The sequence below is a fragment of the Genypterus blacodes genome, unplaced genomic scaffold (assembly GCF_046128005.1).
Source record: "Genypterus blacodes isolate CSIRO-AG114 ecotype Tasmania unplaced genomic scaffold, CSIRO-AGI_Gbla_v1 ptg000040l_1, whole genome shotgun sequence".
NCBI classification, from domain to species: domain Eukaryota; kingdom Metazoa; phylum Chordata; class Actinopteri; order Ophidiiformes; family Ophidiidae; genus Genypterus; species Genypterus blacodes.
Window position 1 is genome coordinate 3,108,636 of NW_027466853.1, and position 26,637 is coordinate 3,135,272.

General features: G+C 43.9%; 1 protein-coding gene and 1 pseudogene across 1 annotated transcript; both read right to left on the reverse strand.

Moving 5' to 3' along the window:
• Nucleotides 1–722: 722 nt before the first annotated feature.
• pde11al (phosphodiesterase 11a, like) lies at nucleotides 723–16,734 on the reverse strand. Its single transcript, XM_076148441.1, has 21 exons — nucleotides 15,976–16,734; nucleotides 15,584–15,742; nucleotides 13,974–14,063; nucleotides 13,626–13,766; nucleotides 13,281–13,345; nucleotides 13,026–13,146; nucleotides 12,740–12,815; nucleotides 12,464–12,531; nucleotides 12,281–12,373; nucleotides 11,956–12,006; nucleotides 11,673–11,819; nucleotides 11,479–11,586; nucleotides 6,158–6,267; nucleotides 5,955–6,045; nucleotides 4,841–4,941; nucleotides 4,610–4,687; nucleotides 4,449–4,512; nucleotides 3,500–3,574; nucleotides 3,275–3,358; nucleotides 3,034–3,166; nucleotides 723–736 (listed from the first exon to the last, which is right to left on the reverse strand). Exons 1-21 carry the CDS (start codon nucleotides 16,732–16,734, stop codon nucleotides 723–725), a joined length of 2,628 nt encoding a protein of 875 aa, XP_076004556.1.
• A 2,154-nt stretch (nucleotides 16,735–18,888) lies between these two features.
• On the reverse strand, nucleotides 18,889–22,941 carry LOC142999052 (uncharacterized; annotated as a pseudogene).
• Nucleotides 22,942–26,637: the final 3,696 nt, after the last annotated feature.

A 26,637-nucleotide genomic window follows, 5' to 3' on the forward strand; every position in this document is an offset into this window, starting at 1 on the left:
CGAAATGTAATTATTAATTAATTAATGTATTTCAGGTTGTTTTCTTTCCATTCTGGTGACTATTTTGATGTTTTCTTTTACCACTGCTGTAACCAAGATGATGAGGATGATGATGATGTGGTAGCACTGATCAAAACTCATAATGGCGTTCTGATGTTGTGTCATAAAAAATATATGCACATAATTTAATAAATAATCATGAAGCGCAGAAAGCTATTCGTGGTACTTTTTCATTAGTATTGAGGATATGTATTTATATTTATGGTCTGCTTCACACTATGACATTTGCATAGCTTTGTTTGGCATAATCTACTTTCTAAAATTGGATATAGGACTATGTATTTCCCTTAGATTTACAAAGGAGTTTACACAAACAGTGTTATAGACGTCTTACTTAATAGCTCAGAGCAGTGGTTCCCAAACTTTTTCTGCAGGGCTCCCCTTTTAGAGATCAGAATGTTATCGTTATATCGCGCCCCCCCCCCGGGTCGGACGATATAAATAATCAACAACCAAGCCAAAGAGTTGTGGTAAAAACAGACAAACCTGATAACAGAGGATACAAATACATTGAGCAATAATGTTATATGGACGCTCATTCTCCGACAGTATCGCCTCATTCATTTACCTGAGGTAAAACATATTCATATCGCCCCCCCACTTTGGGAACCACTGGCTTAAAGGTTATTAAAGCTCACGTGGAGCCTCTTTTCTGTGGCCATTCACAGCTCCACATCTGTGTGCACATATGTCAAGTTGAACAGGGACAAGAGATACTGTGTCTGTGCATGAGACAGAAAGAAAGATAGAGAGAGAGAGAGGCAGAGCAGAGGAAGAGAGGGAGGGAGAGACATCAAAGACAGAGAGAGAGACAGGCCAAAATGTACCAAAATTTGCTTGAAAGGCCCCCCTCCCCCTCCTCTCTCCATTCGACTCTCCCCTGATCGTTGACCCTGAGGAGAATAAACCCATCCAAGCTAAATTATAGATTAAGGCCCAACTCTGGCTGTGTGTTGTAGCTACACGCGTCTGCTGTGGCTACTCATCTCACTGCTTTATTTCTATCAACATCAAACACGCACCACGGATGAAGAACAGGGCTTAAAAGAGACTGTATGAATATGTAAACTCTGAGGGTGTTTATATGTATTGTTTGTCTCTGGTAGATGCAGTGAAGGCATTTGGATTTTTGTAGGTATTGTTTATTAATACAACAGAAATCCTTAGATTCTCTCAGTCATACCCAAACAAACTACAAATAGAGAAAAGACATAAGAGAGGCAACTGCTGTAATTATTTACATTTTAAACTATTGGTTGGTTGGTAAGTTGCAGGACTGAACGGCAGCACTCAGCCCTTGAAAGAATTCATTGGGTTTTTTAAAGTTTGGTGCAATTATGCTGTTGAGTTTATAGCAAAGTTAAAGTCAGTAAGTGATCCATAGTGAGGGAATAAACACAATGCATGATTTAGAGAACGAAGTGCAGACTGTGGAACAGCTCCCTGTCTCTCTGTTATCTGCAGTGTCCTATCCTTTCTGCCAAAATATTAAATAACAGTAAGAAAGTAAGTAAGTGTGAGTAACAAATGATTTTGAGCTATAGTCTCCCTCATTCGTTACATGAAGAAACACAAGAAATCATTTGTTTTCATGCAAAAGCAGTTTATTCACAAAACCAGATTGGAACTGAACTGACACACTTCTTGTCCTCTACTAAGATTGTATTTAGCTGTCTGTGAATAACGCGTAGGCAAAAATGCCAACTGTTCATCTTGCATAAAAACACAGGCCTGCATATGTGCAGACTGTGATGCAGAAAGAATCAAGGTCAACATGTTGGGAATTTTTCCCTGTGATGCAAATCAAATCCCACAAGGCGTCCCGAGACGTCGAGGCAGTAACATGTCACTGCATTTGATCAATATAATAAAAATATCAAAAGTCAACGTAATCAGCATGCTGTTCAAAACACAGTGATGATCAATTTCAAACAAGTGAGAAACAAGTTGATACATACAGTGCATACAGTTTTTGATTAATAACATTATTACTTGCATTTTTTGAAACTTGCTTTACAAATATAAAGATCTTCATTTGGGGGGAATTTCATGCAGTTTTACAAAATACTGAAGAACTACAGTAACTTAGCTTTAGAGCTCAACTCAGCAGTTTTTACTAATCAGCCGGGTGAACCCAAGAACAAACTAAATCCTGGTTGTGGACAAACATTATATAGTATCTCTTTGTTTAGTTTTTTTTGAAGTAGACCAATAATAAAAAAAAGTTAAAAAATAATCTTTCCTTTATTAACATGAAACAATTCAAAAAAATAATTCGTATTCCAACCTTCCATATAGAATGAATATGGAATAGAGCTTTTGCTGATGTGAAAATGTTCCCTCGCCAAATCTGTGGAAAACAACCCCCACTGAACTGACAGCCTTGATGACTTTTCATGTCTTAAAGCTTATTCTGAGATAACTGACAAATACAAACATATCATCAACATAACAGTGCACATTATTATGGTACATACATGCAGTGTGCAGAACACATGATCAGCAAGAGGCTCTGGTGTCCAAAAATAGCAGCTTGCACCCAGAATATTTGCAACTGAGGTAAGAAAGCTGGTGAGAGACATTCAGTAATGATCATGCTCCGGTCTACATTCAGGTTGGATATGCACAGTGACTCCCTCTCCTCTGTCTGTGAAGGAACTCACATAGAAGTGGCCCTCGTTGGTTTCAGCAGTGGCCTACCATTCAGACAGAAAAAGATTGATGAAAATGTTCAACAACTACACTTCACTTATCCTAATTATAATTGCAGTACTTGTGTAAGAGCATCGCATGGTAGAGGAGGATCAACTTTGCTCTCAGTCCTGCTTATCTCTTGTTACTAGTTACTAACTAGATTGACTGATGCTTGATCATCAGGGGAATCAAACTCGCTCTGTTCGCCAGGCGTCACTCTATCTCTGCACTTCATCCACTCGTTTGTTTTTGCGTGCTCACAAGACCCCAAACTCTGACTTGGTTCTGCTATCTGACTGGCTAATGCTTTGTGTGTTCTGTGATGGGACGAGCACAGCTCCTCCCACTTCAGTCTGTTGGCGTCAATCTCATCCAACATCGGCTTCAACTTCCTGTTTAGCTTCAGTAGTGACTGGGAGAGACACAATACGGAACAGCTGAACTCAGATTTGTTTGAGGGTGAATTAACAATTGTAAGACAATGATTTTGTACCGAAATAAGTTTATGCATCATATCTACCTGGTAAAGGGGTTTACAGATCCCATCAATCCACTCCATCTGTAAGGCAGGTAGTTCATCTTTGCGATTGCGATCAAATATGGCCTACACGGAGGTAATAGGTTCCATCATCTCCTTCATCCATTATCAAAAAATAGACACATGCTAACAGCCAAATGAATGTGAGTTCGCCTTCACTGGTTCTGTATACTGCATGTGTGTGGGGGGATGTGATGTTGCGCTTACTGCTGGTGTCAGCTTGAGTTCAGACCGCTCCCTGTCGCCTTGTTCAAAGAATTCACTGGTCACCAGCTCAGCAACCTGACACAGAAGGAAATCGCCAAATAAACAAGAAACACTGTTTTTGATAACAGGCACAGAGCAATTGACAATCCAATTACACAGACAAGCTTGGGGCCCCAAAACACTTCAGTTTCGAAGCCTCACATGCATGGAAAGTGCGCGTGTCATTGAGCATCATTGTTCACATAACTGCCTGCATATGTGAGCGAATCCTCATTGATGTCCTCCTTCTGAATTTCTGATTTTGATCAACGTAGTGGTACTCAGAGTTTTTCCTCAAAACATTCCTGCATTGTACTGCTGTTGTTGTTCTTGTCTGTATCACTTCTTCTTCTTTCTTTCTGCACCTCGCAGATATGTCACGTTAAATTGGAGGACATGCACAAAGAAGAATGACCAAGGAGAAGCAAACCCACCTTGTATGAAAAACATGCAAAGTCTGAAAGTGTCTGTTAACATATGGGAAAAACATGGAAACTTCATGCATGAAGTTTCCAAACAAACCTTGCTTTGGTCTCCACCACCGTGCATTTGAGTTCTGATGGGGCAGCAAAGCGTTTAATGAAAGCAAAGTTATTGATTTTCTCTGTCAATGGGAGATGCTATCAAATGCTATCATACTGAAGGAAAAAGTGGCACCAGAGAGAGTCTCAATCTTTTTCTAAAAGAGATTAATAAGACATTAATAAGACAGTTGAATCCGAAAACAGCTGTGACACCGTTCCCATTAAATTTCATAAACTTTCAAGTAAAGGCGTGAGCCTTTTGTCCACATTGAGGTGTCATTCTGTACATCTCGAACACTTAGTTAACACACACTAACTAAGTGGATCTAACTGTTCTCAGTGCAGTACACCTTGGTCATTCTTCTCCAAGTGGTGAAAACTCAAACCTGTTTCGAGATCTTCCAAGGACGAGTGACAGCACCCAGATCGCACGCTGTCATCAGCATAGACCTGCAGACGGCATCAAAGCTCCTTTCTAGACTCTTATTTTGCTCTTCACAGTCACAGCAATGTGAAGGGAAATGTAAGTTTGCACAAAAGCAGGAACCTTATAAATTCTCTGTGTCCTTCTTCTGTCCAGCTGAACTCTCCAGACAGGACACACTGAAAGAAGTTGGTCCTACGCCTCACAATGCAAAGAGACAGACAACAATACAAACCCACTGAGATGGAAGACAGACTTGACCTCAAAATTGTTCTAAAACAAAACATAAAAACAAGTTAATCTGTAGTCAATGATTTGATCAGCTCCTTCAGATTAAATGATAACAAAGGTTACTCAAAGTGCAGTGTGAGGTCGGTGGAGAGGATGGCCTGCTTCAGGAGCTGCATCATGCTGCTGTACTCTTTGGAGCTCAGGTTGGCGAAGATGTTGTGGCCCTATGTGTAAACAGGACAAAGCAACATCTACAAAAGCAGTGTAAGAGTATAAGTAAGAGTGCAAACAAAGTGTCCTAGTAAGACACATCGGGAAAGTGATCGATCACTGTCAGCTGACCACAATTACCATTGCTGTATAGACATTCTCTGTCCTTTGTTAAAAGAAATCAATAGTTAACATAGATCCTCACGATCAACGTGATCTGCACCTCAGACAAAGCAAAATTGTATGATGTTATCAGTGGACACTTCGTCCCTTAGCCTCATAACACTAAACGTTGTTGCTAGATGTTTTTCGCAGGGACATCTTTGCTAATATTAATAATTAATATTAGATAATATTAAAGTTACGGTAAGAAAACGTTTATATTGTTACTGATATTTCAATATGAATATTTGCTTTATTGAAGCAACTTCTAATTAGTTTATATTTTGTAGCTTATTTCATAGAAAGATTGTGTTGTAAATGTGTGTATCAAATATAATACAGCAGATATTAGCGTAACAATTTTACAGTAAAAAAAGTCATTGTATTGCATTTCATGATACAATCAGCATTATGCTTACCACAATGCCAAAGACACTGTTTAGATTATTTAAACTAATTAAAGATTAAAATGTCATTGTTAAAATATTTTTCACATCATTTCACATCAGTTCCACTGGTCAAACACCTGCAAAAGAGAGGAATCCATGATGTGAGAAAGGATGGCATTGATCACACCCTAACATGGGAAACCTGACAGAGCAAGTTAAACACTTCAATTTCAAAAAATTTGAATTTTCTGACTATTATTTGATGTGTCAGGCTTTACAGGGCTAATAGACACACACACGGAAGCACGCGCGCACAGACACGCACACGCACACACACACAGACACACACAAATTCAGACAGATGTATAACTCCTCAGTGCCTCCTTGTTCTCCTCATTGTCATTGTTGTCAGCAATCCCTTTTGTTTATATATGATTCACGTTGCCTTTACACAGTGCAGTGGGTCAATACATCACCTCACTTTGTAGGATCATAACTGCATGGTTAAAGTGATGATGCTCCAGTGTGGCTGACGTTCCGTACAGCAAAGCCAGAGCAGAACCTGTCCTGCAGGGAGAGATACAGAGCATGGACTTCACTCACGAAACACACCTGAGGCCTCATTTATAATAACTATAATAAATCATAATAATATGATATTTATTCTCTTGCGACTCACTTGGCCTGAAATGCGTTGTTGGTGCCTCGGTGGTCCAAGTCGTGGCACAGACAGCCGACCATCAGAGCCAAAGTCTCTGCATCTGAGAGGATGTCCTGGAAGCTGGCTGTCTGCCAAAAGTCAAGCCAACCACAAGAAATGTAACAAAGCTGCCATTGACTTCTGGTTAAGATTGTTGGACATGTGTGTATGTGTGTGTGTGTGTGTGGTGTCCTGGTCTCTGCTTCGTGTATTTTAATCCGTTCCTCTCATATAAATGTGTTCTGCCTACCTGAATACCAGCTCCTGCTCTGACATGCCTGTACGTTTAATCTCCTGGAACATTCGCGGCATGGGCAACCCTGTTAAAAGATCCAGGGTCTTCTGTCACCTGAAGCGGCTCAACTCTGACGTAATATTTCTCCAAGAAACCCACCTCAAGCTTAAAGACCATCATAGGCTGCAACCCCCCTGGATTGGCCAAGTTGACCACTCCAACTTCAATTCAAAATCCAGAGGGGTTGCCATCCTAATCAACAAGACTACCCCCTTCTCATGTACAGACAGTGTTGCTGATAAAGACGGCAGATTTATTATAGTTGCAGGCACATTGATGCAAACCAAGGTGTTACTGGTGAATATCTACGCGCCAAACTTTGATAGCGTTGAGTTCCCCAACAGATTACTCAGTATCATTCCTCACCTAAACACCCATCAGTTAATACTTGGTGGCGACTTCAATTGCGTATTGGACCCAGCACTAGACCGCTCACACCCCCGCACTTTTTCTCTGTCAACAATGGCCAAAGCGTTCTCTGACTTTGCTTCCCAGAACGGCCTGATCGACCCTTGGAGACTTCGCAACCCCTCGCTCAAAAAGTTCTCATTCTTTTCCCAGGTACACAATTCATACTCTAGGATAGATTACTTTCTCATAGACAACTCTCTCAAATCCTGTGTCGCTTCCTCTGATTACCTAGGCATCGTAATCTCTGACCATGCACCCCTATTATTAGACATTGAATTGGCTACATACAAATCCTCCCCTCGCCTGTGGAGGTTTAACTCATTACTACTGGCAGATAACACATTCTGCAACAAGATCTCTAATTCCATTGACGACTTTCTCTCGTTTAACAAAAATGACTGTACCTCACACTCATTGCTCTGGGAGTTGCTGAAAGCAGTCCTTAGAGGCCAAATTATTTCCTACTCCTCTCACTCCAGGAAAAATACAACACCAAGGTTAAAAATCTCTCCGCTGCCATCTCCTCCCTTGACCAGCAGTGCGCATCCGACCCCTCCCCAGAACTTCTCAAGAAACGTCTTAACCTTCAGACCGAATTTGATCTCATATCCACCAAGGATACCAATGCCTACTACTACAATCGCGCGCTACTCACTATGAACATGGCGACAAGTCCAGTCTTCTGCTAGCACACCAGTTGAAAAGGAAATCCACCTCCCGTCTGATACCCAAGATCTGCACCGTATCAAACACCCCCACTACTGACCCCATGGAAATAAACGCCACATTTAAATCATTCTACCGCTCCCTTTACAAGTCTGAGTTTCCCTCAGACAATACAGAGATGACTCAGTTCCTTGCCAACCTCAATTTCCCAATGATCAACTCCGACACTGTGATAGCTCTGGATTCTTCAATTTCCGTTGAAGAACTACTCTCTGCAATCAGAGCCATGCAATCCAATAAAGCACCTGGCCCCGACGGATTTCCCATAGAGTTTTTCAAGAAATTCAGCACTAAACTCGCACCCCTACTCCTGGCCATTTTTAATGAATCACTAGAGAAAGGTACACTCCCGCCCACGCTGCGTCAAACTTCAATAGCACTCCTCCTCAAAAAAGACAAAGACCCCACCGCCTGTGGCTCCTACAGACCCCTATCCCTTTTAAACGCTGATGTTAAGATCTTGGCCAAAACGATCGCTCTTCGCCTGGAAAGAGTCGTCCCCACTATTATTTCGAAAGAACAAAATGGCTTTATTAAAGGGCGACAATTATTTTTTAACACTCGCACCCTTCTCAATATTATCCACTCCTTTCACTCTGTATCCTCACCAGAGATTGTAATCTCCCTGGACGCTGAAAAAGCCTTCGACAGGGTAGAATGGGAATACTTATTCGCAGTACTGAAGCATTTTGGCTTCGGAGACAAATTCTGCAGCTGGATCGGATTATTATACTCATCACCACAGGCTAGTGTCCACACAAACAATATTCGTTCAGACTACTTCACGCTACAACGGGGGACCCGCCAGGGCTGCCACCTATCACCACTCCTCTTTGCCCTGGCCATCGAACCATTGGCCATCTCGTTACAATCTTCCACTCTCTTTAAAGGCGTTATCCGTAATGGCATCGAACAAAGACCATCGCTATATGCGGATGATTTGTTGCTCTACCTAACCCCATATCTAGTCTTCCAGCTGTCCTGTCCATCCTTGACACATTCAGCAGTTTCTCTGGCTACAAAATCAACATTGCTAACAGCGAGTGTTACCCCATTAACACTTTAAGTTTGCAACTCCACCAAACTGACCTCCCCTTTAACCTCAGTTGCTCGGGGTTTAAGTATCTCGGCATCAATGTGACCCGTTCGTTCTCTGACCTCCTGCCCGCCAAATTCACCGCGCTCACTTCAACCCTGAAAACTGACTTTCTTAGATGGAACAGTTTACCGCTCTCCTTAATTGGGAAAATAAACGTGATCAAAATGAACGTTCTGCCGAGATTCCTCTACCTTTTTCAATCTCTTCCTCTATTCCTTCCAAAACTCTTCTTTGACTTGTTAGACAAAATGATCAGCGCCTTCATCTGGGGTGCGACGCCTCCAAGGATCCGCAAAACACTACTACAAAGATGTAAATTCAGTGGGGGTTTCGCCCTTCCAAATCTCCAATCCTATTATTGGGCATTCCATATTGACAAACTCCGCTACTGGGTGAATTCCCCTGAGCTACCTTGGTGCAGGCTCGAAGCCCAATCGTGCTCCTTCCCCTCCTCCGCCACTGCCCTGATCTACTCGTCCCTCCCAACCAAGATCTCCCAATTCACTAAGAACCCCGTTGTTCGTTATTCTCTAATGATTTGGTGCCAATTCAGGAAACACTTTAAATTCGTAAACGCCTCCCCCCTGGGTCCAATACGCAACAACCACCTGTTCCCGCCTTCTTTCTTGGACTCTTCCTTCTCAGCATGGCACCACCAAGGCATACAATGTTTCCTTGACCTGTACTCTGATGGCAGTTTCAACAGCTTCTCCAAGCTGTCAACTCTACTCAGACTACCTGCTAACCAATTATTTAGGTACTTGCAAATCAGACACTTTGCCTGCAGCCAATTCCAAAACTTCCCCTCCCCTCCCCCTCAACTCATGTGGGAAGACCTGCTATCGTTCAGGACTCCCCCAAGTGGGACTATATCTGAGATTTACAGCCGTATTCTCGACCTCGGGGACCTATCTTATTCGAAAACACAGGCTGCTTGGGAGACTGAACTCGAACTCCATCTGGACATAGACTGGTGGGACGATATCATACGCAACCTGCATACTGCCTCATCCTGTGCCCGTCTCGCTCTTATCCAGTTCAAGGTCGTGCACAGGGTCCACTTCTCCAAATTCAGATTGGCCGAAATGCATACAGACGTAGATGACAATTGTAATAGATGTTCGATGCCTCACTGTAACTTAAGCCACATGTTTTTTCTTTGCCCCAGGCTCCTCAACTACTGGGCGGGTTACTTCAACACACTGTCCACCATATTGGGAATACAAATTCTACCCTCCCCTTACATTGCCATCTTCGGTACTCCGTATGACCTACACCGTTTTAACACCCCAAAAAAGGAAATCATCATGTTCACCTCTTTGCTTGCCAGGCGACGCCTGCTCCTACATTGGAAATCCCTCACCCCTCCCTCTATTTCGCAATGGAAGGATACGATGTACTTTCTTAGACTCAAGAAAATCAAATGCACTATGAGGAACCACACTGATAAATTCTATCAGAGATGGCAACCTTTTCTCTCCTATTTCACAGATCTACAGGCTATGCCAGACCAGTGACTGATTACAAGAACACAGATCAGATCCTTTTTATTTTATTTTATTTTATCATTTTGAATTATGCATTTCAGGCAGTCCAGGACGGGGGTGTGTGAATGCGGGGTTGGAATGAATGTGGGGTTTGGTGGGGTTTCGGGGCGGGATGCCATCTCTTTGGTTTTTTTCATTTCCTGTTTGTTTCTCCCCTATCTCTCTCTCTCTCTATCTCTCTCTCTATAGCAACCTATGATGCGATTTGTTCTAACCTACATTGCTGTTTGACATCATCCTGTAAGTTCTGTATGTACCCTATGACTTCATTGCAAATGCAGCCCACTTGTATTTTACCTCAGGGTCTATGTATGTATTAAGTTCAACAACAATAGTAGGGATATCACAACCTGCCTCCCTTCTCTCTATCTCTCTCTCTCTCCTCTTTCCCCTCTTTCTATATAAAAAATGATCTCCAAAATTCCCTTTAACCTGTATGTACAATGTCATGTACAATATCTGCTTCAATAAAAACAAATTGCAAAAAAAAAGATTGTTGGACATTTCTTTTGACAGAGACCAAACAACTGCTGGGACTAAAGCTGATAAATGTGTTCAGTGAATCAGCTCTCCACAGCAGGAGGATGGACTTGATGCTCAGACTGTAACTCCAGCCATGAAAGTCATCGCACTTTGTCTGCTGCAGCTGTTCTATTCATCAAACTGTTTATCAATCGATCCCTGACAGATTGTTTTTCTCCTTTTTGATCGGACTGCAAAAGAGCTTTTTATGTTTCAGTTTGGAGCACTTGATGACGCTATTTGATGCTTTTGCTCTTTGGCTCAGTGGCAGATCTTAAGCTCATTATGCTTCTGGTTAGTGGGCTTTGATAAAGCCATGTTGCTGAAAGTACTTGGATATCTGCGGCTGCCCCCCTTATCTGTGCGCTCTCAGCACCCACGCCTGCTCATGCTTGGAAGATTGATCCTCTCTGTGAGACCCTTCCCCGAGTACTCCTTTGATTTTCCTTTTAATGAGGTTTCTCTGATGTTTTCCACTAATGATGTTTTGTCACTGATTTGTCACTGATTTTTCAACTGTGTGGGCTATTTCTCCATGAAAGCCACAGAAACTTCACTCGTGAAGGGTTTTATAAATCCTCATTCTCAGCGGGAGGCTGTGGACGTCTTCTTCATTTCGTGTGCGAAATACAAGTCATATTTAGTTTGCCATCAACCAGAAATTGATGGCAAACTAAATATGACTTGTTTAGAAACCTACTGTAATCATGAGGAACATGCACTGGGACACGTTGAAGGCGTGTCTCCAGTTATGATACGCCACTGTTCGATAGTTTTTCCTCACAGTCAGCAGCCAGCGACACAAAACCTAAGAGACGGGTGACACCCACACACTGAGGACACATGTATTTGACCAAGTTCTATATTTGTTTCGGAAATGTCGACTACCTTTACCTCATAATCGATTTTGAATTTTTGTACAACACCCAGTTCCAGGAACATGCGGAGTGACGCGGTGATCATGGCGTCGTTGTCCAGGGAGAAGTCGTTGAAGTGAAACTCGTCGATACCCAACTCGCTGCTTAGGGGGATCCTAGCTGCCTGCAGTGGGCGACAGAGTACAGAGAAAAGAAGACAGTCCAAAATCAAAGTGATTGTAACCACCAATGGGCAGCTGAATGAGCTTTTTAGAATTTAAAATTCATTATAAAATGTGAATGTATGAATGTTTAAATACCTTCAGTCTGTCTACTTCTACTTTGGAGCAGGTCGCGTGATAAGACAACATCTGAAAAGCAGAAAACACTTTAACAAATGACGCTGCGGCCTGGTAGAGCAAACTACTTTACACACACATACACACACACACATTTAGAACAGGAGCGTGTGTGTGAGTGTGTGATTTGCCCTGAAGAGAGCAGGCTACGTTCATGTATTTATTCTGAATTATTGAGAGCGTCTGAAATATTGATGGAGGTGTTTGCTGAACTGGTATTACTCAAGTTAGATTCTGAGCAGCGAAGCTACAGATTAGTGTTGACGTGACTTGCTGCTGTGCTCACGTCCAGTGCGACGGACTGCTTGGCCCACGTCTTCTTCACTTGGTTGTACATCATGGTGTTGTTGATTCCAAGGCCGCAGAATATCACAAATGCCTGGAAAAGGCGATGGAAAGAAATCTATTTAGAACCTGAGGTGTTCTGGCTTCAGGCGTTCATTTTACACTTTAAGTTATTAGAAATCACCTCAAATAGTCTCTGATCTGCATCATTGAATGTCTTCCTGTCCAGGCGATTTAAAATTTGTGCGACTCCTACAAGGGATGCACACACACACACGCACACGCACATGCACACACACACACACACACACACACACACACACACACACACACACACGCGCGCATTCACGCACACCCCCCCACATACACACGCACACACATCAATGGTAGCTCTGGTGATTAACTGTACCAAGAAAATGAAATTCCGATCAGAACAAATGATTTTTGTTTGTCAACTAACCAATTATCTGATGAGTTTGATTCCAGATAGGGACACATAACACTGATCTGATATGAAACCCAGAGGCCTGGTCTGCCTGTGAGGAGACGGGGGACAGTGAGACGAGGAGATGAGGGAAAAGGGCACAAATACATATCACAACCACAAAGATTAGAGAGACAGAGAGAAAGACAGAGACAGGCAGATTGAGAAACAGACAGACACTTGGCGGGCAAAATGATCCACAAACATGAGCCGCCAGCCTGATCAAACGTACAACGCCTGTGCGTCTCTTACAGATCCACACCTCAGCATCAAAGCGAGGGTCCTGACACACATCGCTGATGTTCACAGGCAGCCCAGTGGACGCCACCAGCTCAGCGATGCTGTTATTGATCAGCCAGTCGGAACACGACAGCTTCTCCATGCTGCAGAAGGCACAAAGACAAGGAAAAACACACAACAGCAAATCTTCAATCAGGTTGTCTACTAAACTCCATGTTGTGCTGAGTAGAGATTAGTTTTCACTCGTGTTCACAAGAGAGCTCTGTGTGAGTTTCACCTGATGTCACGGTCCAGGTTACATAAGGGAGACATGAGCTCAAATGTCTTGGAGAACTTCACCACCTGAAGCAAAGACAGTGAGAGCGACGGAGGATAATGTTCACTCAGCTCAGAAATACATTGAAATCTCTGCTTACATTAATTTGGACAGTGTATGTGTTTGTGTTCCCTACTGAGCATTTTGGAAGAATCTTATTGAATCAAGTAATGGACAAAATGGGAGATTTAATGATGCAACAGTCGATTCAGTCATTAGCTGTGCTGCAGAGAAGTGACTGGAAATAGCAAAAGAATGCGTTAAACAGGGAAAAATGGCTAAATGTCGAGGATGCCGCAGTCTCACGGGTGAGTCGATGTCTTCAAGCAGAAGCACGGAGCAGCGTTCGCACTGCAGCAGGGTCAGCGCTCGCTGCATGATCTTCCTCACGATCTTCTCCAGATCAGTCTGCTCCTCAAACAGGTCATTGACCACCTCCAGCAAAGCCTGTAGGATGTCAAAGGCACACGTCTTGACAGAGGTGTCATGGGAGAAGTTCAATAGAGAAAACTGGCACATCCATATTGATTAAAATGAATAATGTACATTTTGATGCGTTTACAGGAAAGCTGACTCGTGGCCATATACAGTTTATTCCATACACAGCTTACTTTATGTCTGTATCATTGTGTAATGCCTGAGATGACTTCTCACCCTGCTCCTGTCATACTCCTTCCGAGACTCTGAAAACAGTTTGGCATTTGAGATGGAAATCCCACAGAACGGCAGATACATCTGCAGCACCTGGAAGTGCAGAGCAGTGGTGAGTGATTCCTCTGTGTGTGTGTGTGTGTGTGTGTGTGTGTGTGTGTGTGTGTGTGTGTGTGTGTGTGTGTGTGAGTGTGAGTGTGAGTGTGTGTGTGTGTGTGTGTGTGTGTGTGTGTGTGTTGTGTGGAGGTGAGGCTGGAGGCGCTTCCTCTTACAAATTCCACGAGATTTTCTGTTAATGAAGTATTGATTTAGTGAGTGAATGCATTTAGTTCAACATCAGAGGCTCTGAGATGTCTGGATGAACTGAGAGATCATTATTTCAATTAGTTTGTTGCTCAAAAGCAGCAGTTTAAGTTGCTACGTTGGGCTTTTTTATGGCTTGTTGTACTACACAGAATTAATAAAATGATATCACATTATAAGACATATAATTACTCCGTACCCATAAATGTTGATTGTAGCTGATTTGTCCAACAGATCGAAAGAATGACAAATGATAATCCACTATTTTATTCTGCCACCTTGTGGACAAATTGTGCCTCCTTCAATACCAAAAGTCTCTAAGGCAGGGGTGTCAAACTAATTTTAGTTTGGGGCCAGAGTCAGCCCAATTAAAACTAGAGTGGGCTGGATTACTAAAAGTCTTGGAGGAACAGAGACTTTAATTCTGCCTGGACAGTTACAATTTGCTTTCACTGACAACAATACAGGAGAGAAATGGAGAGAAATAAAAGACAAATAATAATAAATAAGAGAAGAAAACGGCAAAATGTTCAAAGACATTTCCAGAACAAACACGCAGCATTTACTGAAAAGTACAAAGCAGGGAATGAACGTAAAAGAGCGATTTCGATACTGCTGTGGGCTAAGGAGAGAATATCGATCAAGAAGACCGATTCTCGTCAGGAAAGCCGTTCACAGACGGGGATTACATGAAAGAATCATTTACTAAAATGTCAGAGAATCTATCCTTGGAAAATCACCTTTGTTAAGCGCTGATGTGGAAACGCTGCATTTTAATGGCGGGATGCTGTCACTTTGGGGGTCACAAAATCGACATGCGTGGTGGGAATGTAGTTTATGGAAAATTTACGCTAAAGCGGCATAGATGTTTATTTTGCTCTCACGGGCCACATAAAATGACGTGGCGGTCCGGATTCAGCCCGCAGGCATTGGGTTTGACACCTGTGCTCTAAGGTAATGGTGCAAGATCATATGCAGAGAATCGTCACATATCCTTTATATCATCTAATTTCTGCATTTGCTTTCCTTATTTAATTAGTCAAACAAGCAGCGTTGATTTTTTTTTATTGCCACATTCAGCAGTTAAACAAGCTGCACATTTTACTCCCCTACACTGTTTGCTCAACAACAAAACTCCCAGAATAATGCACACATCAGCTGTGGAATGATGCATAATACACACAGATTCTAGTGAGTCCATTTCAAAGTTGATTGCTGTGGGAGCAAAATACATATCACAGTCATATTTGAAAATGATAATCATATGTTATAAATCTCCAGATGACATCAATAAACAGGCTTTTCCTCACCTTCTCATCATCCTCAGTGAAGGGAGAGCCCATGGGGTTTTTGTTGATTGCCTGCACAACGCCTATGACCTCTCCATCACTGTTGCAGATGGACATGCACAGAATAGACTGAGTCTTGTAGCCTGTTAACTTGTCTATCTCGTCACTGAAGTGATGGTCCTGGGACAGGAGAGACACATCACAAACACACGCACGCGCGCACACACACACACACACACACACACACACACACACACACACACACACACACACACACACACACACACACACACACACACACACACACATGTAAATACTTGAAATGTTCCCTCATCTGATTACTCTCTGCTCCATCAGCCGGTTGTTTGCATGTAACAATAAGAGGAAAACATACACGTTGGGCTCTTGTTTACCTCATATGCGTTGGAGATGTTGACAGTCTCTCCGTGCTCCGCCACATACCCGATGATACCCTTGCCCCACGGCACCTGCACCTCGTTGGAGTTCAGGGTGCTAGAGGATGGCCGGACCGTGGTGCCCGAGTGGACGTCGAAGAACTTGGACACCAGCGTCCTCTTGTGCGCGGGTCCCTCGACCAAGAACAGCGAACACCTGTCTGCGTCCACCAGGATACACGCGTTAATCAGGATCTTGTAGCTCAGATTGGTCAGGTCCAAGTCGTTGGAGATGTCCTTCACTAACTCCAGGAAGAACTCCCTCTCGTTCGTCTCCTTCAGCCTGTATTTGTAGTCGATGGCACTGGACGCGTACTGGGGCACGTTGACCCTGGACTCAAGCAGTGCGCTGAGGATGTGTGCGGTGGTCGGGGGTAGGGAGCTGGCTTTGCGCAGCAGCGCACGGCGTCTCATGCTAGACTGCGACTCGTGTTCGCTCAGGCTGGCGTGCTCGTCGTAGGTCCTGTGCGCCGTCGTGGCTTTGGACCTGGCGAAGTTCCGCCGCAGCTCCATGTGGGACGATCTGCGCCGGAGTCCGTCCGGGTTCGACGGCCACGGCGGGTCCCTGGCGTCGCCGCGTCTGTCCTCGGACGGGTGGTGGTCCTTCAGCCACCTGCTCACCTGCGCGCATTTGGCTTTGCGGAGGAGATACTCCTCGAAGAGATCCGGGTGGCAGTCCAGAAATGCCTCTATGTCCGAAAAGTCATACGCTGTCATGGTGAAAGCACCAAATGGGGAACTCAGGTGTTGTGGAAGAAGAAGAGTTCCAGGAGTGTGACGGGGTGGGGCTGCTGCTGCTATAGGAGGGTGAGCCTGATGAACGGAGAACATTCACTCCATCTCTCCACACTGGAGACCGGCCACAGCACAAATGGATCAGGGAGTCTGTTCATCTGACACCGGACTGATGACGAGTGTGTGTGTGTGTGTGTGTGTGTGTGTGTGTGGAGAACACTGTGCCGAGGTGTAGAAATGCGCGGCGACTACTTATTCTCTCAGAAACGGAAGAGGAAAGCACTGCAGGTCTGTTCACTCGCTCCCTTTATACACCACCAGACACTGTGCTTGCGTGCGTGTGTGTGTGTGCGAACGCAAGGCTACAATCAAATGCCAATACGAATTTGATGTTTCATTTACATTTACAGTGTGCTACCCCAAGACACAGTGAGAATTTATAAAGTGAGACACATTAAATTAGTCTTTTATAAAGAAATGCACACTACTAAAAGGCAGATTATACATAGCAATCAATCAATCTTTGGTCGCATCTGTGTGAGTGTGAGTGTGTGTGTGTGTGTGTGTCACATATGACATCATTGTTATGCATCTCTATCTGGAAGCGAACTCTCTCACACAGAGAGAGAGAGAGAGAGAGAGACTCCTGGGTGTAGCTCTGTTGTGGTTTGAAACATGAAATGTATGACCATGTGGCATGCTGCTCATGTCTCCTTAATCTGCAGGTGGCTCCTATAGAAACACATGGGTGTGTCTCTATGTGCTCACAAGTGTCTTTCTGAGTGGAATTGTGAAGTAGCAAAAAGCATTGCAGAATTATTTCACTTCTGGTTTGTGTTTACAACCACGTCTGTGTATTAATCTCTCAGTCTGACACCTGTGAGGTAATAAACTTGCCTCAGCACAGTAACTGAATATTAGGGAAATCACTGCAGGCTGTGGCACATTTATAATGCAGTGGCAGGAAATGTAATCCGGCAGGCTGCTTTGCTGGGGCAGAACTGGGTAATTAGTAATTGGTTAGTGGACTTAGCTCGGGCTCCTTAATAGGTCTTTGGTGTTTTGCTGAGACTTTAGACAGAAGCTCCTGGGAATCCCAATAAAAACACGAATGCACAACGACTGGCTGCTTGGGAAGCAGGCCGCGTCCAACCAAAGAGAGGCATCAATTAGGGGGCACGGAAGTGTGCTGGGTTGAAAACTGTATTCAGGTGTGGTTTTCAACTTCCTGTTGCTAACTATGTCAAGTGAACTTTCTTCTTTGCTCAATGTTGCTCAGATAGATTGTTGATGAGAAGGTTGGTATTGTGCTTTTACATTGTCCTTTCTTTTCTTGCCTAAGTTGTCACATGACCTGGGATGCTCGGCCGTTTCCATGCTGGGCTGAAACAAGACTCCTGTAACCAACTCCACACACACACACACACACACACACACACACACACACACACACACACACAACACACACACACACACACACACACACACACACACACACACACACACACACTTTTTGTATCTGGTATCAGTGTGCACACAGCTTGATTGACATTGCACCCTGTGAACATGTAATTTTTTATCAGATCCAGAGTTGATGAGTGGATGACGGGCGTCCTGAGCAGTGATTGACCCCTCGAGACCATCGGATCAGTGCAAATACCAGGACATATCAACATCATTTACACAAATAACTAACTCCAGAAAAAGAAATGATCAAAGCTCTTTATTGTTGTTAGTTAAACCATCATGTGATGTTGTAGTGTTTCCTTTTTCTGCCTGACACAAGCACTTAAAGCAGCGTTTCTGCTCACGCAGGCTGCACCCTGGTGTATTGGGTGTCACTCACCCTGATCCTATTGCAATATTGTTGCACCGTCACCCTGCCCATCACCTGTAAGCCCACTTCACTGGACACAAGCGGAAGGGGGAGGAGGCGTCATCCTCTAGTCTTAATCTTCATCGATCACTCCTCTTCTCCTTCTGGGCTAAGAGGACTTCACGCCGTCATGCCATTGAGCTTAGTGCCTACTCCAGGTACAAACATCTTGAACTTTATCATCTATATGATTGTGATTTGGATCTTGAGCAATATGATGGTTTGTTTTTTGTGATGTCTTTGATGAATCTTTGATTATGTCATTCATGTAATATCAGGCACACATAGGTGTATTGTATGGCTGGTAATTGAAGTGGACTTAATGCTAAAGTGGTGTCTGTGGCGGTGTGGAGTGAGCGGATGAGGTATTTCAAATAGCAACATTGAATTGATGTGAAGATGAGGATGAAAACACTGACTGCTACACATCCTATAAATATCCAGTCCCACTAAGTATAGGCATACTGCGCAGATCTAGTGAATGAGCTTCCCAATATTTCTGCGGTCTTCTTTGTTTACTTGTACTTGTGCTTTAGTGAGGTGATAACTTATGTCCATAACAGTTTCTTGCACCAAGTTCATCATATCTGTCATGTCCTGCCGGATTGTGTAACGTTCTGTCCTTAGACCATAGTCACGCCATGTGGTCTAGTTCATGTTCAGTGTTTAATGTCTCGTTGGCTGTGGAGGTTCCATCTGCTCCATGCCATCGTTCAGAACACAAAGCAGATGACCTCTCAGCCCCTGCGTCTGGCTTCCCTGGAAAAGTATTCCGGCAGGGCAGGTGATTGTAGGACTTTTTTGGTGCAATGCGATTTGCATTTTAAATACAATTCCGCCACCTTTTGTCCGGATCAAGCTAAGTTGCCTTTATTCTGTCCCACTTAACCGGCAGAGCCGCCGCTTGGGCCACCGCCGAGTGGTCACAAGACTCAGAGATTTGTCCATCATTGATTTGATCATTAAGATTTTTGATCATTTCCCTGGCAAAAGAGGCGTCACGCATACTCATGCAAATCAGGCAATGCCAGCAGCAGGTAATTGATTACTGTTATTGAGTTCCGCACCATAGCCGCTGATGTGGTTGGAACACCCAAGCTCTAATCAATGCCTTCATGAACGGATTGTTGGATACGATCAAAGACCATCTGGCGCCCCGAGAATTACCCGAAGATCTGGAGACCATCGTTGCCATGGCAATTAGTGTGGACCACCGACTGAGAGAGTGGGACAGGGAACGACAAAGGCCCGCGTTTCGCCCTCCCAGTTACCAGGGACGCCCTCTGGTGTATCGACCGCCGTGGACGCCCTCGCCCCCGAGACCATCAGCCCCCGAGAGACCAGCGTCTTCCCAGGCATCGAACGAACAATTGCAGCTGGGAAGGACCCAGCCCAGAGGAGGTCGCTGATGAGCCAACTGTCATTACTGCGTAATGTTGTTGTGTATCTTGATGACATTTTGATTTTTTTCTCTAGACATTCAGTCCCATGTACCATGTTCGCCAGGTGCTTAACAAACTGTTAGCCAATCAGCTCTATGTCAAAGCCGAGAGATGTGATTTCCATGCTACCTCCGTCTCCTTCCTGGGTTTTATTATCACAGCAAACAAAACACAGATGGACCCTGCCAAGGTCATTGCACAATATACCATGGCACCAGTGCTTACCGTTCCGGACCCCCAACGTCAATTCGTGCTTGAGGTGGATGCCTCAAACGAGGGCATTGGGACGATTCTGTCCCAGAGGTCCGCCAAGGACAACCTAATGCACCCATGCGCCTACCTGTCGTGTAAGTTGACCCCTGCAGAAAAGAACTATGATGTAGGCAATAAAGAACTGCTAGCGGTCAATGTCGCTTTGGAAGAGTGGAGACATTGGTTGGAGGGGGCTGACCAACCATTCCTTGTGTGGACCGACCACAAGAACAATATATAAGGAAAGCCAAGAGACTTAATTCACTCCAAGCTAGGTGGACCTTGTTTTTTAACAGGTTCAACTTCACGATATCGTATCAACCGGGATCACAAAAGGCCAAGCCAGATGCATTGTCACGCCTGTTTGAAGCTGAACCTAGTGCCAGTGAACCCAAGTCAGTGCTTCCACTTAACCATGTGGTTGGAGCGGTGTCATGGCAGATAGAGGAAGATGTTAAGCAGGCTAATGTCAGTCCAGTACGTAGTGGTTGTCCAGGCAACCGTTTGTTTGTCCCAGTAGCACTGTGAGCCAAGGTAATTCACTGGGCTCACATGTCCTTGCTACCATGCCATCCTGGGGTTAAGCGGACCATGTTTGTGCTGAAGCAGCGGTTTTGGTGGCCGTTGGAGGTATCCGAGTACGTGGCGGCCTGTCCGGTCTGTGCCCAGAATAAGATATTCAGGGCTCAGATGGGGCTGCTCTGTATACATGCTGCTTCTGTATACATTTTCAATGTCAAACTCAAACGAATGAATTCACATCATATTAATCGCGTAAAAAACCAAACAATGTTATTACTTATACCAATACTATACATTTCATATTTCACATTTGTCTGTCCACATATCACTGTCACAACTTCCCTTCACATTCCCTGTAATTCAGGGAATTCCCTGTAGTTCCCATATCATCTGTACTTCACATGCATTCAGTCGGTTCTGATGTTAGTGAGATGACAGAGTGTGGTACTGTTTTCATGAGGAATTCAAAATAGTATTGGAATGTTCTTGCAGTGAAGCACACTTTCTGTCGTACAGTTTGGAGTGTTTTCCTGTTTGGAAGAACATGCACTGGATTGAGAGCCTGGGTGGAGCTTCTAAATCCCAACGATTGTAGAAGCACTGACAGTACTAGCAAGCGCACTAGCCTAGCCTGAAAGTCCTGTGAAAAGTTGCTGTGGACTTTGGTAAGGTGGCGCTCCACACGCACACACTTGTCATTCCCATTCGTAATTTTTTTTTAAATTCCTCATGAAAATAGTATATATGTTGCCTTTTGTTGGGGCTGTGTTCGCGGCGGTCATCCTCAAATCCGGCGTGTGCTTGCTAGCCAAATGTTATGGTGCCGGCATTTGTTGGACTGACAGCTGATTGGTTTAAAATCGTTTTATGACAAATGGGGGCGGGATGTCTGAATTTGATTGGATAGAAATTTAAACAGTGACGATGTGTTGTCAAATGTAGGTATTCTTTGAACCTTTCGGCGAGCTACCGGTAGCTCTTAAGCGACCCCTGCTTTAATGTCATGTAGCCCATCAAGTCGTCCCATTTAATAATCTGATCTTGCACTATTACTCCAATTGGACAGTTGTAGAGTTTGGAAATACTTGATCTGGGTGGATTAATGGGAGAGAGGCAAAGAAACCAATACATTCGGTACATTTGTTTCCTGTGTTTAACATGAGCGTATTGAGAAGTTCAAAAATAATTTATGTTTTTCATTCTTTCGGAGGCAAGCCACTTATGTATGCATATGGTTGCATATCTAACTCCGTCCACTTCATCAACCGATGCAAAGGCCAAACCTGCTAAGCTTAGAAAGTAACAGTTATCTGGAGTTTGGTTTCATTGAGAACAACGATGGAAGACCAAAATGTGTCATGTGTCTGCAGGTGCTAGCTAATGAAGCAATGAAGCCAGCCAAGCTAAAGCGGCATCTCACCACAAAACACCCGGAGTTTAAAGACAAAACGAAAGATTTTTTACAGCGAAAGTGTGAGGAATACATGCGCCAGAAAACACGAATGGTGAACCTGGCCACAACTTCAGAAAAAGCGCAGAGGGCTTCGTATTTAGTGTCTCAGCGTATCGCTAAAAGTAAGAAACCACACTCAATTGGACAGGAACTTGTACTTCCAGCAGCGGTGGAAATGTGTGAAGTGATGCTCGGCTCAGAAGCAGCTAATAAACTGAAAGCTGTACCACTTTCAAATGACACGGTGAGGAGAAGAATTCAAGAACTATCAGCGGACATTGAGACAAAGCTACTGGACAGACTGCGTACTTGTCTGTGGCTGTTGTGAGGAAGGTTGCCACTTCACACCTCACATCACTGTGTGAGCACTTCAGCTCGTACTTCTTTGATGTGAATATTGATGCCTGGGACTGGGTGCGTGATCCCTTTGCACCAGCTGCAACAGAAAATGGCCTGTCCGGTAAGGCAGAAGAACAGCTGTTGGAATTATCCTGTGATAGGACACTGAAGTCTCGATTCCAACAGGTGCATCATGCAAAGTTTTGGCCCCCACTCTCACAGGAGTATCCCGAACTCACTGCCGAGGCCATGCAAATATTGCTCCCCTTCCCTACCACTTACCTCTGTGAGTCATCATTTTCCATTTTGACTGCAATGAAGAATAAGCACAGAACTCGCTTACAAGTGGAAGATGATCTTAGAGTCTGTTTGTCATCAATCCCTCCAAGAATACAGAAACTGTGTTGTGAGAGACAGGTCCATCCTTCTCACTTATTTAGTGAGTCACTAATGTGAGAAATGAGTGAATTGACCTGTGTGGGATATCAGTGTGATAAAGCCAAAAGCAAATATTTAGGATAAGGCTTAATTAACATTCAGTTATCTGACCAAAATTTGAATAAGAGGCAATATGTTTGAGTTGAAATATAATTTAATAAAAATACCTCTGTGTTAAAGTTGTTCAAATGTAATGTGTTCAAATTCATTTCTATGAAACAGGTTTGCAGTATTTAATTTGAATTGTTTAAAATGTAAATGTTTCCAATGGCAGTAAAAAAATAAAAATAAAAAAAATCAGTGGTAGGATTATAAGGGGGTCTGAAAATTTTCTCTCCCGTAAGGGGTCCCAAAAAGTTTGAGAACCCCTGCCGTAGAGAATACTAAAACAATCCCATAAAAGATCATCAGAGGTATTTTAAAGTGTAGCAATCATCAATTTATCTAACATTTAGCATTTAAAAAATTCTGATTTATCTAACACTATCACTACTTCTAAAAACATAGAACAATACATGAACTTCGCAATATAAGGAACACCACAATCAATATAACATACCTCAGGCTATGACACGTGTTAATCAGCGAGTTACGTGGAAGGATCTGAAAAGCAGATGTGCCTTCTCAACTCTTAGTTGCCCTGTCTTATATTCACCTCATGCAGGATATCAGGAATTTCTATGTGTCTTTGTAGTTAATGTTACCTTTGCCCTGGTTTCCAATCCCTGCTGAGGGATTGGAAACCACTTCCAACAGTTCAGTCACAGGTATTGTTCATCTGTTTTCTTCTGTAGGTTTTTTTTTGGCAGTTAACTGCTTCCATATACATATACCTACAGACATGATTCAAACATTAAACTGTTCAGAACATTCGGGACATTATTGCTATGACTTTGTCTTCAGGCACTTCATGGCTTCAGGCCCTTCTAACTTCTTCATACTTCCAGACAGAGACACCATTCAAACATTTTCCAGGCCTTCACTCACTTAAATTTTTCAGGAGCAGCATGAACACCAGGGTCCAGGCAGTGTCACAGAGACACCACCAGACTGGTTACAGAGGAGCTGTCACGGCCCAGTAAGTGAAGAAACATGAAACACAAACATGTGAACTGACCTGCAGGTAAATAATGATAATTTGTTGCCTAATTTTAATTTATTCCACCTTCACAGGAAAGACACAGGAAAGACAGCGGTCAGCAACGTTATTTCACGAGAAATTTGTTTTATGTCTCTATTTGTTATGCTTCTTATTTTCAGAATACCCAAACCTACAGATGTAAACATACAGTGAGTATAGCTGTAAATTGACCACTGCAATGTTGACCACTTGCACTTTGTCCTGCCCTCCCTCCTCGAACTTCACCAAATTCTATCTGACAGGGAAAAAATAATCCGGGGGGCAACTCCAAGAGAACATCCTTACTCATCCCACATCTCCCGGTTTTCCATGTTCCCATCTTTCCACTCCCTGGACACAGTAGCCAGAGCGGCTTCCCCCACCACCCTGGGGCCCCTGGTCCCCGCTCCCGCACCGGAGGTCACAGTGCTCAAAAAGAGCATAGGTAAGAGGATGACAGAGAGTTTGTATGTAAAAACACACACCAGGCTTTTATAAAATGGTAAAAAAAAAAGTCATATTTCTTCAATGTGCGTTCCTGTTCCATTAATTGAAGTGATGTTGGGTTTAAATGCAAAATGAAATATAAACAAGGCACAATAAACATGTTTTTGCAAATCAACTCTCCAGAAGTGACCTCAGTGTATTTTTTATGTCGACGCACAGGTGCTCCATACAGACATGAAATCTTGAAGGCACCCATGACAACCAGTAAGAAGGCTGTTCTGTGGATAGGAGAACACGGTTTCTCTGACGTGAGTGCTACACTGTGATGTCTTCTCTCATTTATATACTCAAATAAGTAAATCGTCACGTTGGAGATCGACGTCTTCCTTTCAGCACGCCATACCACTGACGGGGGACAGCCAGATGTTCTACCTCAGCCCCTCGAAGACGGTGCTACCCAAACAAAGACTTCACGACTGGGATCTGTCGCTGCTCGAGAGGACACACTGGATCACCTCCTACCAGATGGACTACAGAGGTAAATTCAGGAGGCAAAACCAGTGTGCAGAACTTTACAGTCATTGCTGTAGTTAGTATTTGATCTGATGTTTGATTCTGAAGGATCTGGGCCAGCAAACCCTCTGAAGAGGGATGACTTGAGGGAAAAAATGAGCAGCTGCACCCTCGCTGAGACGACCTCACTCACTGCTTCACTGGTAAAACAGAATCAAGAAGCTTCCATCATTTATGTTGTGTTATGTTATGGTGATTTTTGCAGCGTCTAACAAGGCACGCACACCCACACCCATCCTCCCAATTTCCCTTTCACTCCCAGAGAGAAATATCCCATCCTGGGTTTGTTCCCTCAAAACCGAGAGAAGGACGCAGGGGAAGGAAGCAGCTGGGGAGCGTCGCTGAGAGGAGCACCATTGCTGACCTCCCAAATCTATCTTCAGCACCAGAAAACTGGTCTGAGGACATCAATGATGAACACAACGGGACAATGGGTCTAAAGGGTGGCAGTCCTGCAGAAGTCATCACTGAGATTTCCCAAGCCAGGGCTCAAAGTTTAAAGAAACTGAGAAACTGCACAGTCCAGTTTAGTTTTAGTAAAAATCCGAAACACACGTCCACGTGGCAGAGCAGCCAAAAGGCAAGTTTAGAAGAGGAGGAACTGTGCAGAGCGCTGCCACGCCTCCACCACAACCCTGCAATCCTGCCACAGCCTCCTGCAGCACCCTCAGTAGACAGAGACTGGACTGTGGGTAAGGACGTCTCTTGCTTCTCTTCCCAGGTGGAACTTCAGAATTCCTTCAGTAAGTCAGAGGCTCAATGTAACTTCAACAGCTCGGTTGCAGGCGCAGCGGTGAACCTCAGGGACAACGTGTTTGCAGGGAGGAAACACGACTTCTACGGGGTCAACTGCTACTATCTGCACGGGTAAAGCTGCAGTGTGTAAGAGCATGAGACAAGCACCTGCTCCTTTTTAATTACATTGTAAACAGACTAGATTTGTTTCTTAGTGGAGTGTTTTTCAACCTTTTTTGAGGCCAGGCACCTTTTTTTACATGAATAAAATCCTGAGGCACACCACTGAGGGCGATTGAACCCAACACTTTTGTTGACCGGGGCGCACTTCGAAATTTGCGCACGCCGATCAGACAGACCGGCAGATCACGCCTCGAAATTCTGAATTATACCCGGTTAAAAAACACTGTCTTAGCGTTTCATTTCAAGTTCTCATCAGGGCTCAGAATGAGTTACACAAGCTTCAGCTGAACAAAAGGATGAAGAGGGAAACAAGAGGAAGCAGCACACGTTTCAGCTGAACAAAAGGATGAAGAGGGAAACAAGAGGGAGCGGCACAACCTTCAGCTTGCCTTGTGTGTGTTTTTACTTCTGCTTGTCGACGTTTGGAGAGAACGTATGAGGCTGGTGCTGCGTACCCACAGACTGGCCCTACAGACTTTTCTGCAGAGAATTGTTCTGTGTTGTG